The sequence below is a fragment of the Grus americana genome, chromosome 10, assembly GCF_028858705.1.
Source record: "Grus americana isolate bGruAme1 chromosome 10, bGruAme1.mat, whole genome shotgun sequence".
Classification (NCBI taxonomy): domain Eukaryota; kingdom Metazoa; phylum Chordata; class Aves; order Gruiformes; family Gruidae; genus Grus; species Grus americana.
Window position 1 is genome coordinate 4,644,177 of NC_072861.1, and position 16,148 is coordinate 4,660,324.

At 38.9% G+C, this 16,148-nt stretch overlaps 2 protein-coding genes across 3 annotated transcripts in view; one reads left to right on the forward strand and one right to left on the reverse strand.

Moving 5' to 3' along the window:
* CHRNA3 (cholinergic receptor nicotinic alpha 3 subunit) lies at positions 1-9,114 on the forward strand. The gene is made up of 6 exons (XM_054836944.1): positions 1-300; positions 2,340-2,479; positions 2,556-2,600; positions 4,068-4,177; positions 5,387-6,398; positions 7,901-9,114. The coding sequence occupies exons 1-6, from the start codon at positions 246-248 to the stop codon at positions 8,027-8,029; spliced, it is 1,491 nt and encodes a 496-aa protein (XP_054692919.1). The 5' UTR covers positions 1-245; the 3' UTR covers positions 8,030-9,114.
* Positions 8,575-16,148, reverse strand: part of CHRNA5 (cholinergic receptor nicotinic alpha 5 subunit) — a 19,857-nt gene continuing 12,283 nt past the window's right edge. For both annotated transcript variants that reach the window (XM_054836947.1, XM_054836948.1), the window contains exons 4-6: positions 15,920-16,029; positions 14,153-14,984; positions 8,575-11,682 (exon numbers count right to left, since the gene is read on the reverse strand). In XM_054836947.1, coding sequence (XP_054692922.1) covers positions 11,521-11,682; positions 14,153-14,984; positions 15,920-16,029 — 1,104 coding nt within the window. In that variant the 3' untranslated portion in view covers positions 8,575-11,520. The remainder of the gene's footprint in view (positions 11,683-14,152; positions 14,985-15,919; positions 16,030-16,148) is intronic.

Here is a 16,148-nt window from a genome sequence, read left to right on the forward strand (position 1 = left end):
TTTTGTTTGCAATTTATTTGCTGTTTCCAATGCTCTGACAGCTCGGGTAGCTAGAAAGGGGGCAGCACAGCAAACCTAATGGGAGCTCACTGCGCAGAACTGTGTTCAGGGTCCTGCTGTCTGCTGCTTCCAGGCGTTTCACGCATCGGAGGAGCGGAGCTCTCTGTACTTCCTATGCTCATACAGTCCTGGCAGCTAAGCCCATCTTCAACAGCCTCTGTCGACAGGCAGTAATTCATAACACCATGGAGAGCACGCACACTCTCCTTCTAACTGCTGCTGTTTGCCTTCTCTGTCAAGGTGAGTGATCTTTAATTTGTTTATTCCTTGTTGGTGAAGGGGTGGTTGAAAAGGTGAACAGGAGATGGCTTTGGTGCAAATTATTTTTAAGAAGTGCTGAAGCTCACTCCAAACTAATGGATAAATGTACAGAATCCTAGTACAGCTCTTTCTGTTACATAGTTTGATGTTGGTTTGGGGGCTTTTTTAGATTTCTCCTTGTAAAGTAGTTAAATAGTCCTGGTTCAAGATGCCAAAAAGGACACACAAACCCATTTTTACATTAAAAAGAGAAAGCACCTTAAATGTAAAGGTGTGGTTTTACCCATTGTAGAGAAGACCACACAAAAGCGACAATATTAAACAGCTTGAAATACGTGCTGCAAACAGCGTGCGTTATCTCTGCAGATATGGAAAGCACTAAAACATTTAAATAATAAAAAAACCAACCCACATTAATACACTTCTCTAGATACAGTGGATGCCAGACTTTAATTAAAGTGCTAGCAACATATAAAAAGGCTGGAAATTTGGGATTGACTATAATAGAGAGCAGTTAAGATCTAGCTTTACAATTATTTACCTAAAAGATTTGAGAGTATTTATTCCAGGAAATCTTGATCTGAGAGATATGAGATATCAATAAATAATTAGGGCAAGGCTAGCAGTTAAAGAGAGTGAAAGAAATGTGTTCACTAGTTAGCAAGTTGGCTTGAATGATTTCACTAATGTGAAAATAAAACTGCCCTCTAAGTGAACAGAGGAGGAGAGGGTTAAAAAAAGAAAAGGAGGTTTTATATGAATACAGTTTCACATGAGGGGGACCCTCTTGTCTTTGGGAGAGGGGAGCTCTTACAAAGATCAGAAAGTAACACCTGCTTTGTGAAACACTACGTATCAGTCACCTGCAGATACTTCTGCCACCTATCTCTTTCTCTACTGAAATACAACTGTCTGGCAAAAAAAATTAAACACGTCTTTGCAAATATCTGTAGATTCATATTTGTGTTCCAAAGGAACTGTAGACTATGTTCAACAGACTTCAGTTCTGTGCCTTTGCCAAATTCACATAGTGTCATCTATAAATGACAAAACAGGCCTTTTTTTGACTTTCAGTTGGAGTGCTTGAGGATGTGCTGTCCAGACAAGAGTTTAAGAGAAAATCCCTAAAAATAAAAGACTATTGGTTTTTAAATAGTGTTCAGCTGTCAGGATGGTTATTACCTTGCTAGCTCAAAGTAAAAATGCAGTGTGAAATACAGGTTCTCACACCTCACCCTGAAACAGCTGAAAGACCTCGTTGTTTAAGAATTTCAGTTTGCAGCTTTTTTGTTGGCCACAAGGCACCATGAACAGCAGTTATCAGTGGCAAAATGGACAATAGGAATAAATTATAAATAAAAAATACTTAGAATAATAAATGAGTAACTAGCACGCTTTGAATGTGCTGAAAAGCCTTTGAATATAACGGTTAGTCATTTTTAATCCTTTTTTTCACATTTTAACAAGCAGGCTGTTATCATCTCTATAATCACGCAACCATGACTCAGGCTAGAAAGCAGAGTTCTCATTTCCTAGGAATCCTCCTATTGCAAAACACTCTGACAGCTTACAAGCGGCCTGGTCTGTCAGGTTACGCTTTCCCCTTCCTCTGCTCCACACCCCTGCAGCTTCAGCAGGTCCAGGGGGTTAGGCCTGTGAGGGGAAAGTGCTTTTGCACCTCCAGTTCTTCAATAACTCCCTGAAACTATTTTTTGAACCCATTTGCAGAGATGTGTGTGAGAAAAACTGTCATAACATTGCCTTACGTTGCTTTCCTTCTCCCAGTCCAAGCAAATGCCAATCATGACACACTACCACCCACTTACACAAGGCTTGGCCTTTTCCCCACACATCACACGGATGCTAAGCAGTTAACACACAGCAAGAAGGGTACCAAAGGCAGCATTGCCCCCTACTCCGGCCAAGCTTCCCCACATGGGGTACTGCTGCCTCGGTGGCTGCTGCCCCTTAAGCTGCGCCAGCCCCTGCGGCTGCTCACCCCGCCGTGCCCTCCACAGGCTGTGGCAGCTCCGAGGCCGAGCACCGGCTCTATGCGGCCCTCTTCGAGAGTTACAACCAGTTCGTCCGTCCTGTCAAGAACGTCTCGGACCCTGTCATCATCCAGTTCGAAGTGTCCATGTCCCAGCTGGTGAAGGTGGTGAGTACCCGCCCCGCCAGGGCACCTGGGGAGACAGGAGTGCCGGCGCCTCTCCCGACACGCCTCTGTTTTCCAGGATGAAGTCAACCAGATAATGGAAACCAACTTGTGGCTGAAGCACGTAAGTAGAGCTCACTGATAGCCCAGACGGCACCAACTCACCACCTCCCCAGCGCGGGAGTCCGAGCAGGGGACGCCGGCCCTAACGGGCGGCGCCAGGGGCGTGAAGAGCTGCCCGCCCAGCAAGGCCTTTGCGGGCTCCCGGGAGCACCGTGCTCGCCAGGCCCCCTTCCCTCGGGACAAAGCCGCAGCCTCGGAAGGCATCACGGGCACGGGCAAGCCCCCGCCGGCGCCTGGAGCTCCAGCAATGGCTACCCCGCCTCAGCTCTCGCCTCAGCGCCGGGAACGCCGCTCGCGACGCTCTCCTAGGCGCGCTGCTGCCCCCCAGCGGCGCGCGGCGGCCGCGGAACGCTAAGGGACGCTCCCGCCGCGGGGGCCGCCGCCGACACCGACCGCGCCGCCGGCCCGCTCGCCTGGGCGGCCCGTCTCCGCCGCACGCTCGGGCTGCCCCGGCCCCTGGGCAGGGGAAGGGAAGGGAGCGGCGCTGCCTGGCGCTGCTCTGCCCTGTCCTCAGCGCCGCCAGCCCAGGCACGGCCCCAGCCGATCCCCTGCCATGGAGCACTTTGTTAACTGACCAGCCAGAAACAAGTCATCACCACCAACTTTCTGTCCCACCGAGTCTGGGTGCTGCAGCATTTAAATACGGACCTAGCTCGAGGTGCAGCTGTTCAACTCAGGTTGTGAGTCACCAGCCTGCAGCCCTAACTCTCCTACACTTGGAGTGTAGTACCTAATTGCTACGGTCTTGCTCTGAGGACTCCCAAACACCCTGCCTTAGCACACACCAGAGAGGAAGCACGGTGGCACGGAGGTCCTGCACAGCATCACTTGGTGCTGTTTAGCTCCCGGAAAGTGAGAACAAACCAAAAACATTGATTTCACTTAAAAGGGTCTTTATGGGTTAAAAGTGCAATTACTCACTGTTGCAGTCAGCTTAATAAGCAACTTCATTCCCAGCTTCAGTTTAATATTCAACTTTGTTAAACTGGGTTTTAATGAGCCCTAATGAACAAGACTGTTGCTTAACTGAGCAATGACACCCTGCAGCTCTTTCTAACCCGTGTACCCTGGGTCCTTCACTCAGCGCTCACACCGAGCACCAGAGACTCCTATGAACTTGTTTTCACCATCTCACAGATATCTGACTTTTTGAGACCTTAGTTATTGTTCAAGTCCAACACTCTCTGGCAAGAGATTGTCTTTATTCCCTCTTTCACCTTGTTTCAGCTACCGAGTAGACATTCCTGAGGCATAGAGTCACGCACGTCTGTCTTATCAGGCCAATAGCCCCACAATCTCCAAGTGAATAAACACCAGGCATCTGTGTTTGTAAAAGAGACATCTAATCATTGTAGTATCCAAAATAAAAAAACCCTAGAAGTGATATGACAGCACTTGGTTTGAGTGTAGTTCACTCAATTTCAATTTCTTCACAAACCTAACATAGACTCATTTCTTCCATAATTAGATCTGGAATGATTACAAGCTTCGGTGGAATCCAGCAGACTATGGAGGTGCTGAATTCATCCGAGTACCATCTGGCCAGATCTGGAAGCCAGATATCGTTTTATATAACAAGTAAGACTCTTGCATATTTATCTTCTTAATTCAGGAAGAAGGGGAGGTAATGTTACTAGTTTAAAAAAAATCAGCAGCAGGTTCACTGAATTAACTGAAAAAGCCTGCTTTTCAACACACCTGTCCCACATCTCCCTGTTGTTGTACTCGTCTCCCTGCCATCTACATCAGCATCACTGGGCAGGAGCCAGCTCCTCACCTGGAGCTGCAAGTGGGCAGGCCACAGTGAACTTTGTTTTTCGCCTTCACAAACTGCCACTTTTATTTTTATCACTGCTTACAAGGGAGGTGGCAAGGAATTCCCTTAGACTGGAGAGTTCTTGTCTGTGAGTCAGACCTTAAACTGAAAAAACCTGCAAATTCTAGCTTTCCAGCAGTTAAACTCACCATTTGACACCTTTACAATAATAGTGTTGACATATAAAAGCCACAGGTAAAGTTTACTGTGGATGTCAGTACCTGAGACTGTGAGGAGCCAAACCATAAGTAAATAGATCCCTCTGCTATGTAGGGAAGTAGTTCTTGGTGAAATAGACTTGGCTACACAGACTCAAAACTTAGGTGTATGGAACAACAGTAATGACACTCTTTTTCTAACTGTGGCCTTAAAACTTGAAATGACCTTTTTAATTTTACTTTTTCATATAAACAACTGAAATTGTCACACAGTTGCTGTATGATCCATGTGATCAGGATAGCAACATGGGACTTAAACCCCCACCAAATACACTCCTTACGCAAAGATGCACCCCAACCCTAATCCCTCTTTCCATAGTTACTACCTGCACTCTTCACAGAGGTGGAAACACCAGTACTGCAGGTATCCTCTTATCAGCCCTGGGGTTCTGATATGCTTGATCTAAAATAGAATAGGATAAAATAGTTCAGTTGGAAGGGACCTACCACAATCATCTAGTTTGCCATTTGCAATCTCCTGTTTGCTGCTTTGAATATTGATTGCACTGAGCCATGTTGTTGTAAGGGAGAATTATTTCCTTTCAAATCCTCCATGGTAAGTTTATACAGCTGTTTCTGTTTAACTATGCAAATTTATGACAGCTGCTGACTCAGTCCTGCACATGCCATTTAGCTCCATGTCAACATGTAATCACTGACTTTCCCAAAACAGATTAATGTGTATGATTTGAATGTATGAAACTACCCGGAGTAGTTGCATTCTAATTTTTGTTATTTTTATTTGCTTTACAGTGCAGTTGGGGATTTCCAGGTTGATGACAAGACAAAGGCCCTATTAAAATACACAGGCGATGTGACCTGGATACCTCCAGCTATATTTAAAAGCTCATGTAAAATAGATGTAACCTACTTCCCATTTGACTATCAGAACTGCACCATGAAGTTTGGTTCCTGGTCTTACGATAAAGCCAAAATTGACTTAGTTTTAATTGGCTCTACGATGAACCTGAAAGATTACTGGGAGAGTGGAGAATGGGCCATTATTAAAGCTCCTGGGTATAAACATGACATCAAATACAACTGCTGTGAGGAGATATATCCAGACATCACATATTCTCTTTACATTAGGCGTTTACCTTTATTTTACACTATCAATATGATTATTCCATGTCTGCTGATTTCTTTTCTGACTGTATTAGTTTTCTATTTGCCTTCAGACTGTGGTGAGAAGGTGACACTCTGCATATCAGTCCTTCTATCTTTAACAGTGTTCCTTCTTGTTATCACAGAAACCATACCTTCTACTTCCCTGGTAATTCCACTTATTGGGGAATACCTCCTTTTCACCATGATATTTGTAACTCTATCTATTGTAATTACGGTATTTGTACTTAACGTGCACTACAGAACACCCAAGACACACACAATGCCTGTCTGGGTGAGAACCATTTTCTTGAACTTACTTCCCAGGATCATGTTTATGACAAGGCCTGCCAGTGATGAAGAAAATAATCAGAAGCCAAAACCATTTTTCACTTCTGAGTTTTCAAACTTAAATTGCTTCAACAGTTCTGAAACCAAATGCTGCAAAGATGGCTTTGTATGTCAAGATATGGCATGCAGCTGTTGTCAGTATCAACGAATGAAGTTCTCGGATTTCAGTGGCAATCTCACAAGAAGTTCAAGCTCTGAGTCTGTAGATCCTCTGTTTTCATTTTCAGTTCTGTCACCAGAAATGAGAGATGCCATTGAAAGTGTTAAATACATTGCAGAAAATATGAAAATGCAGAATGAAGCAAAAGAGGTAAGAACATATTTTACTGTTACTCAAACTGCAGACACCATTTGCCATTAGCGTGTTTTGTAAGAAAAAGAGATCTCAAAAAATCCCCCAAGCACCCCAAAAACCAACCAAACAAAAAGACAACACAGACCATTATTTAATACATGACCCAAGCTGTATTACAAATATGTGCAATTTTGAATGTAGATAATTTTGAGGAGCAGTTCTGTTGCACACCATTCTGTTCACTGACAACACGTGTAGTGAGTGAAGCATGTTAAGGTAACCACTGCTAGGGAAACATACTTGAGCATCTGTCCTACAAGACCTGGAGTGAGGATTTTCCAAGCTATAATCTTAATGGTGGAATTTGCTGACTATGGCCTTCAGAAAGTTACATTCTCCCTCCCCTGGCTTACAGTCAATAATAAAGAACATAAGAATGAATGTCCTTCACAGTGATGATGTTGCTTATTCTGCAGCTGCTGCAGAGTAAAGTGCTGCAGCTAAATGTGAAAACTGCTGCAAGATGGGAACCATAGTCTTTCATAAAAATGCATCTTGATGCAATAAAAAGAAAAAATTCAAGTTTTCTTTTTATCATGTTCCTCAAACATACTAAAAGCAGTAGCCACACCACCACAATAGTCACTGTATTTAAATCCTCTGAAGTATGGCACAAAGTTAGAATGAAGTTATTTTGCTCATACTGAAATCAGAACTTACTTTAGAACTAGTTGGTATAGAAAATATGGGGTCATTTGGGGTTTTTAAGTCTGCCTTAACAAACAAGTTCTAAGCTAAAAAGTGCAAAATTTCAAAACCGAATGCATTAGTCATTTATTAGTCTTCCTTTAGAAAAATGAAGTAAAGATTTAAATTGTAATCTCAGGAGTAACTAAAATGGTCACCTAATGTAGTTACTATTAATATATAACATATATAATACTTCAGTGTCACTCTTGTTATAATGTCACTGTAAAAAAAATTAGAAAAATCTGGGTTTTGGACATTTGGTTCCCTCTCTACATGGAAGGTAAGGAGATGAGTTTTACATCACGCATGAGAACAATTACGTTTCAGTACTACATAAGAAACATACCAAATAATTATATACCAATTAATCTTTGTCTTTTTACATACTGCCTAAAGACCAGTAGGAGCAGTCTGTTTCAGGAGGGTTTTCTGGACAAACCTGATCACCTAAGAATGTAAAGCTTTTCCCTTTCATTTTTGGCATACAGAAGAGAAGTTGTATCTCATGAAGTCCAGTGTCTTGATGAACAACTTTTTGTATTTGAAGAAGTAGCTGTTGGCTTTGCCACTAATAACATATTCAAATAAAGCTTCTTCAAGATGAATTTATTGGTCAATGAAAACAGGGATATCTAAGTTCTGCATATATGAAAGATATCTACATATGGAAAAAAAAATCCATGCTTCCTACAGAAAATGGTACTAATTGCTAATGCAAGTTGTTAATCTAATAAACATGCCTACTTGCTATTCAATTTATTTTTCAGATTCAGGATGACTGGAAATACGTTGCCATGGTAATCGATCGTATTTTTCTATGGGTTTTCATCCTGGTATGTATTCTAGGAACAGCAGGATTGTTTTTACAACCTTTGATGGCTGGAGATGAAATGTAAAGATTAAATAGTATGTTGTGAAATCAAATAAAACCTTCGCCAACCAACTCTGCACCCCCAGCCCTTTACCTGATGTCTCTTCTATGTCTGGTAGAATAAGGATCTCTCTTGGCTTCAACTTTGCTTGACCAAGAAGGCTTTGTTAAAAATGTGAACAGTGGAAAAAAAAAATTTTAATCCTTATGACAGCTAATCTCAAAGTCATATGAGCTGTGCTTGACAGCTACTTTTTGCAATAACTGGAAAAGATGTAGGTAGAACATTAAACTTTATAGGAATGGTTTAAGAAGGAGTTGATAAAGAAAGCAAAAATTACGTGAATATTCAGAAAGTCAAGACAAGTTGAATACTTTGGGCTACTAGATTTGTTTCCACAAGTCTGGTGCCAAGTCTCTTCAGATGATGACAGGATCTTCTGGGAATAAGTTCACACTGAGTTCAATGAAAGCCCTCATGAGGATGAAATGGTTCAGGAAGCACAGAGACCAAATTGCCAGAATGCAGACATTGCCACCTGGTGTATAAACTGACTCAAACAGCAGGAGGAAAGGACCATGGGCAGGTTTATTGCAGAAGGAAAACAAATAGGTAAATAATAGATGATAGTAATAAAGCAGCCATAATGTAAACTCTGTGCATCCCCATATTTCAACATATGAGAAGACTGTCAGAAAAAACATCAAGCTATTCAAACCTAATCATGTTTAAAACTTCGTACAAGTAAAATACACACTAAGATGTGGTCTGCAGGTTATGCTAAGGATCAAAATACTTTGATAGGATAGTTTGGATACAGAAGCATCCTACTATAGCAAAGTGTTTTATGACAAGGGAAGGCATGTAGATACAAAATAGTCCTGCAAAGTATGCTAAAATTACCTATTAGGCATACTTTTTTTTTTTTTTTAAAATCCGTAACTGCTGATAATTTAAAAGCATGAATAAAAAATGCAACAATATACTGTCATGAGAAAATATTTTGTAAAAATATGAACTATTCTCTCTGTACCAAAGTGGAAACTGGAAATACAGTGTATCAAGTGATGTAACATTTATGAAAATAAAGAGAACCAAGCTGTTAAAAATCGTGCTTTTTTTGGTTTTCATTTATTTTGACCAAGCGACAAAAACCTATATAAGGTAGCACTAGCTACAGTTCAACACATTCAGAAACAATTTACATAAGTAAAGGTCCATGCTTCTGAGGCTATTAAAATTATTTTGTTTCAGACACACCTGATGGTAAGCTGAAGACCCCAAGGATTCTAGTGTCAAGCTATCTTACCTGTATTTATCATGATCAGATTATAGAAGTGACTGAAATTCACGCATTTGCAAAAACTGTGAGTTACTAGTATAAAGACTGGGACTCCAGTGGCCAATACGCTGCCAATCCATCACCTTATAACTGGGCAATCTACAGACATCATTTAACAAGGGGAAAGAGACGAGGTGGGGAGTTAAAAAAATAATATATATAGTTATAGATTATAGTTTTACTTACATTGCTTTCTGTTCAGGTAAGAATAAACTTCAATAATTCAAACCGAAGAAGGACTATAAAAAGAAATTTAGCATTTGAAGAAGAAATATGATATCTAAAGGATTTCTGCAACTTCCACACAGAGAAAGTCACTGATGCATTGTTTCATCTTAGTAATGCTGCAAAAGTTAAAATTATTATATTAATGGATTAAATTGGACAATCTTTGCAAATTCACCTTTAAAATTAATTATGATGGGAATAGAGGAAATCTAGATATCCAATGCCAGATGTAATTGTACAACTGAAGAGCCAGAGTGACTCCCGTTACTGTCAGAATTATTTCTAAATTGGTATTTGGGGTGGGGGGAAAGGCTTCACTGGCATCATTTCCTTGCCTGTGAGCCTTAAAAAGCTACACAAAACCAAGAATGTCCTACAGGTGAGAACAATTTGAAATAAATATTCAATTATATATAAGTTATGACATAAGCAATCAGTACTACAATCAGTACAATGCCAAACAGTGCTATTCTAAAGGAGATATGGAGCAGGGAAAAATGTATCTGTTTTCCAAATTCATAACCACTACAAAAACTTACATTATCAAAGATACCACCATTTACATTAAATTTTTCACCTAAACATGTTACTAATAATGTAGTAATTAAAGCAAATAAAAACTTCCCAAGACTTGCTCTAGCTTGGCATTACTGTATTAGCCCTCCAGGATGAAACTATATTATGAAGTACACTGACAAAACTTTGGTGTAGGAAAACCTCCATCTATTTTAGAGTCTCTTCCAGAAGTAAATCTTTTAAGAAAGATGGCATTGGAAAGAATGTAGAGAATTTAAATCCGTATTTAAAGAATATATTTTAATGGAATAAGTAAAAAGTTGCAAGTTAGTTTTCAATGCTCTCAGGAAAAAAAAAGTATGGGAAGCTGTAAATCCTTGCTGCTCAGAGTTGTATATGGTCCTTTAAGTGAGAGAACCTATTAAAGGTAGCTTTCTAAGTTCAGTTTAACAAATTTATGAAACTTTAATCATCTGCATTTGGTTATACAGCATGATAATTTTCAACCCATTTCCTTCAGAAAGGCATACCCCAAGTTCCATCTAACCATGCTTAAAAACTTAATTCTGAGCAACACGTAAAAGCAGGAAATGATTAACATATTTGCAACTCACATACTGTATCAAATTCTTCATTGAGAATAAAGAAACCTGAATGTTCTGGTCTATTAGACTATTTGTGCAACTTGGGAATTCATTTAATTGTCTTTGCCTTCCCTTCCATAGCTGATACAAAGATACCGATATATTTGTATCCTGCAGACATTTTAAGGCTTACCATATTAAATGTTCATGTTAGTATAATAGAATTAACAAGGTTTTAAATTTAGCAGCAGATCCCACTGAAAATTTATAAAGGCAAAACATAGCCAAATCACTACTTTTACTTATATGTTGAATATATGGGAAGTTTAAAGGGTATTTTTATTATTATTTTAAATTTACTCTGTAGAAACTTTATTACTTTTACAACACATTCAAGAGAGCTGATAAAAATTCTCCTTTGCATACTACAGTAAATTGAAATAAGCAACCCAACTGTAAATATCTACAAATATTTAATACTCACTATAACAATTTATATAGTAATTTAATAATTGAACTACAGCGATCATCATTAAAAAATTTTAAATCCTTCTGTTTCGCAGTAGGTGTCAGTGTATGCTTTTTTGACATATCATACATGCAAGTGCATGAGAAGGTCCTTTTAATTCTGACCTGATTTAGAAGTAACTTAGTAGACTGGAAATAAGCAAATTGACTTCTATGCGTCCTAGGGATGACATGCTCTAAAATAAACATAATTTTCTGATTTGGGATTATTTTTTTTTTTACTCTATTAGAAACATGCCTGAAAATAACATGCATGAAATAGAGCTACTGCAAAACTCTTTAGAGCCACATTAGCAGGAGACAGACCCAAGAATATTTTAGGCATTTGTACTGCCTATATGCGTAGGCACTATTATACTTGCCCATTTATGAATAACAGGAATAAATAACACAAGTGATCCAATTATTGAAACCAGAAGAAAAGTCCATAAAAACATTCGATCAAGCACCTGAGCAATAAATTTCCAGTCTTCAACAACCTAAAAAACAAAGAGCATAGGAGTTGTTCAGTATGTGCAAGAACAGGCAAAAATACAGTACCAAATCCTGCAATTCTTAATCACTTCACAGTACACTTTTTTCCAATCACATCCATTTGGTAACCCCCTTTAATAACTTCTTATAATTACACTATGAGCTATTACAGGAACAGATTTCCCTCTATGAAGATTGGTAAGCTATAGAGACCAATTGTTGTGGTTTAACCCAGCAGGCAGCTAGAACAAGCACACAGCTGTTTGCTCACTCCTCCCACTCCCAATGGGATGAGGGAGAGAATCGAAAAGAAAAAAAAAAAAAAAGGTAAAACTTGTGGGTTGAAATAAAGAGTTTAATAGGACAGAAAAAGAAGATAATAATAATAATAAATAAATAGAATACACCAAACGAGTGATGCGCAGCACAACAGCTCACCACCCAAAGCTGATACTCAGCTAGTTCAAGAGCTGCGCTGCCTCCCGGCCCCAGTTATATACGGAGCATGACATCATATGCTACGGAATATCCCTTTGGCCAGTTTGGGTCAGCTGTTCTGGCTCTGTCCCCTCCCAGCTTCTTGGGTCCCCCCCCCCTTCTTGTTGGCAGGCCGATATGAGAAGCTGAAAAGTCCTTGACTGCTTGACAACAACTAAAACATCAGTGTGTTATCTACATTATTCTCATCCTAAATCCAAAAGACACACTATACCTGCTACTAGGAAGAATATTAACTCTATCCCAGCTGAAACCAGGACACCAATACCAGATTTTAATGCAGAAACAGACCCTGAAAAGCACTGAACATCCTCAACTACAGAGAGATGAAATCAGTGTGCAATTCTGTAACATACTGCAGGATTTAGGATTCATGCCACAGCCTCATCATAAAATGGAATTCCCGGGCAGGGGCTAGAAGCAAAACTTGTATTAAAAACCCCAAACAACAAAAACCCACAACAAAACATAAAACACAAAAAACCAAACCAAAACCAAACAAACAACAAACCAAAATAAAAAATAAGCTAACAGTAGACAGCAGCTGCTGTGTTACACACAAGATCTGAAAGCTGCACAGAATTATACACTAGGGAGAGTACTCACAGTACTTTCAAGACTATTTTCCTTTTTGATAGGATTATTCATATCTATACACAGTTAAGTATAGCAGATATAATTGTGTGAGCAAATTAAAACCCTGCCAAACAATCGTTTTGGATTTGAATTGGAGCTATCCACATTTCCCAAGTCTACTGCTTCCTAAGAGGCTAAACAGCACTAGCTGTGTAGTTTTTATTAACAACTTTTTGCAGTTAACACTTGCATTCTCTGGAGTCCAAATAATAAAATATAATAATACAGATGTATTTTAATTTCTGAGGTTGAGAGTCACAACAGTATTACACCTGAAAAACAAAATACTTCACCTCTCTTGTCACTCACAGTCAAATAGAATAAGTTCAGCAAAAGAAAGAAAACCAACCCTTAATTTACAGGAAATTTTGTATTTAATAGCAAACTATTCTATTTGTGTTGTTTATACAATGCAGGGTATTTGACACTCTTTTAACAGTACAGTAGATACATTTATTCAAAATCTCAGCTGAATCCCTTGTGATAATGTCAGAGTAGAGTCCTGAGAAGGTACATTAGAGGAGTTGGCTTACTCCTAGGCTAGCATGTGAGAACATGCTCTCAGCAACCAGCAACTTTTGAAGACAGTCATTTCTGTACAAACTGAAGGAATCTCAGGCCTTGCCATCAGAAACAGATAGCAGTATCACAAGACCACACAAGAAACTTCTATATTTCTACACTAGCCTGAAAATAGCATTTAAGTCTCTGATGTTCCAATGGCACTAGTTTAAAAAGCATGGAAAGAAAATAGATTCATAATGCTCTTACCCAAATGATGTAAATATCCATTAAGGATAGTTCAGAGTGCAAATGTACAGACTGGAAAAAAATAGCCTGTGACATCTTTTGATATAATTTAGAGACAAGTGATAATAAGGCTAAAAGAGAACACTCAAGAAGTCATCTAGTCCATGTTTGAGCTCAGTATAAAATGACCAACATATGGCTATAACTTGTATTTAAACTAATACCTACTTCTCGCATCATGAAAATAATATCCAGCAGTACTGTAGGGAACAGTTACAGTACATGCCCTTTTAACAGACAACTATCTCTGAAAAAATGTGTGATTAACAACACAAACTTACTTTTAGAAGAAACCAAAAGATGTTAAAGAACCCAAGGACTGTATTGTATCAGCCCAATACCTGTAAGAATTCTCAGCATTGTACCATACTTGTAATTCTTGCCGGTGGAAATAATTACACGGCTTCCAGCGAAGGACAAGAACTGGAAATCCCATAGCACATATTTAATATGCAACCACATAGCAAACCATTACTTGGTTTTCTGATTTCCAGTTTTACAAAATCAGTGTAATATGACTAATACACCTACCTCACGAACTTCATTCTCCTTCATAACATGCCTTGTAATGTATCGGATAGAGTCTAGAGCTGCTTCCAAGGTGTTCCTAGATGACTCTGATCCATTTGTATTTCCTGTTTCCTCCTTCTGAGCAAAGTATCTGTCTACATGGCTTCTCATGCAAAGCAGCTTAGGAAGTTTGTGAAGAAATATCTTGCGAACCCAAGGTGCCATAGCATTGTGTGTAGATGAAGAGCGATGATGAATATTGATAGCAAAGACAGTTATCACAATGGACAATGTCACAAATATCATAGTAAACACCAAGTACTCTCCTATAAGTGGGATAACTTTAGAAGACGATGGAATAATCTCTTCAATAACAAGAAGAAAAACAGTCAAAGATACCAGTACTGAAGTGCAAAGTGAAATTTTTTCACCTTCATTTGAAGGAAGATAGAAGACAAGGACAGTTAGAAACGAAAGCCCAATACAAGGAATAATGAGAAACAATGTGTAAAAAAGTGGCAAACGTCTAATTATAAATGAATATGTAACAAAAGGATACCAACAGCATCCATCAGTCCTGTTTCCTTTGCTCCCTGTTGCAGTCACTATTTCCCATTCTCCATTATCAAAAAAGTCTCTTTTGTCTACATCATAATCTTCAAGAACTATATCAACCTGTGAGCCATCGTAAGTCCAGGAACCAAATTTCATTGAGCAATTTTGGAGGTCAAAGGGGAAGAAGGTTACATCAATAGTACAAGAACTTTTGTAGTTTGCTGGTGGAGTCCAAGCAATGGTCCCGTCATATTTTACCACAGTTTTTGTAGATGTTCCCTCAAAACGTCCATCTGCACTGAAAGAAGAGAGATACATGCATGCAATTACAACAGGGGTGTGTAGGGTGTGGGTGTGTGGTTATAAGTAAGAAAATGTTTTGTTATTGTCACTTTAGCTGTTCATCTCTTCTCCCCGCTTCATAGCCAAAATTCTGTACTGTGTTCATAGTCAACTCTTTTTTTTTTTTTTTTTTTAAATCTGAATCTTATACAGGTAAACAGCTTTGGAAGAGTGAAGTTGTGAAAGATCTGTGCAACTTTCTGTGGTCCCAATGACCTGTGCAAGGGACTGTAAAAATTCTGACCTTTAACAGCATGACCAAACTCCGGTGTTTCTATTGGTACTACAGCATAAATACTTTTCAACTTGGCCAAATCATAATTATTGAAGAAAAAAGGTGACTGCAACAGCCATTTTTCCTGCCTCAGAAAGTCAGGAAATGTAAAAGCATTGTACATGCACCTGAGTTGAGCAGAAAGGTTAATTCAAAAGTTATTGCTTCTGTGATCTATAAATAATAAAAAAAAAAAAAACCAAAACCAAAACCCAACAAACCCCAAAAACCACAACAAAAAAATTACGATTGAGTGTACTTAATTTTAAATCCATGCTAAATATGACTTACAACAGCATGAATTAGTTGCTTCGCTCACATCACTCTAGACTATTAGTTTGTACACAACACTGCGCAAGACATTCTTTTCTAATTAAAAAAAGAATTTACAGAAAGAAGTGGAAATAAACTTCTCAAAGAGACTAGAAATTCCATACAGAATCAAAGCAAAGCATTTAGCATGGCAACAAAAGCCATTTGCATTCAGAGGCAAGTTCTTCCACACATTCTTAGTTCTATTAAATGTACACACATGATCTATCCAGTGAGCCTCCTAGAAGCAACCTGGATACTGTTAGAAAGTAAATGTATTTTATATTAAAAGATTAAAATCTTACTTGTCATATAATACAATATCTGGAATCCAAATAGAATCTGATGGGACACGAATGGATGTTATTCCAGCATAGTCTTCAGGATTCCATCTTAATTTTACATCTATCCATTCCTGTGGATATGTGAGATGTAAAAATCACTATTATTGTGCAGTTGACTTAAGCAGGGCAAGACTGGATGAAAATATATAAAAAGGCAATTAAAAACAAAACATCAAAATAGCTTCTACAA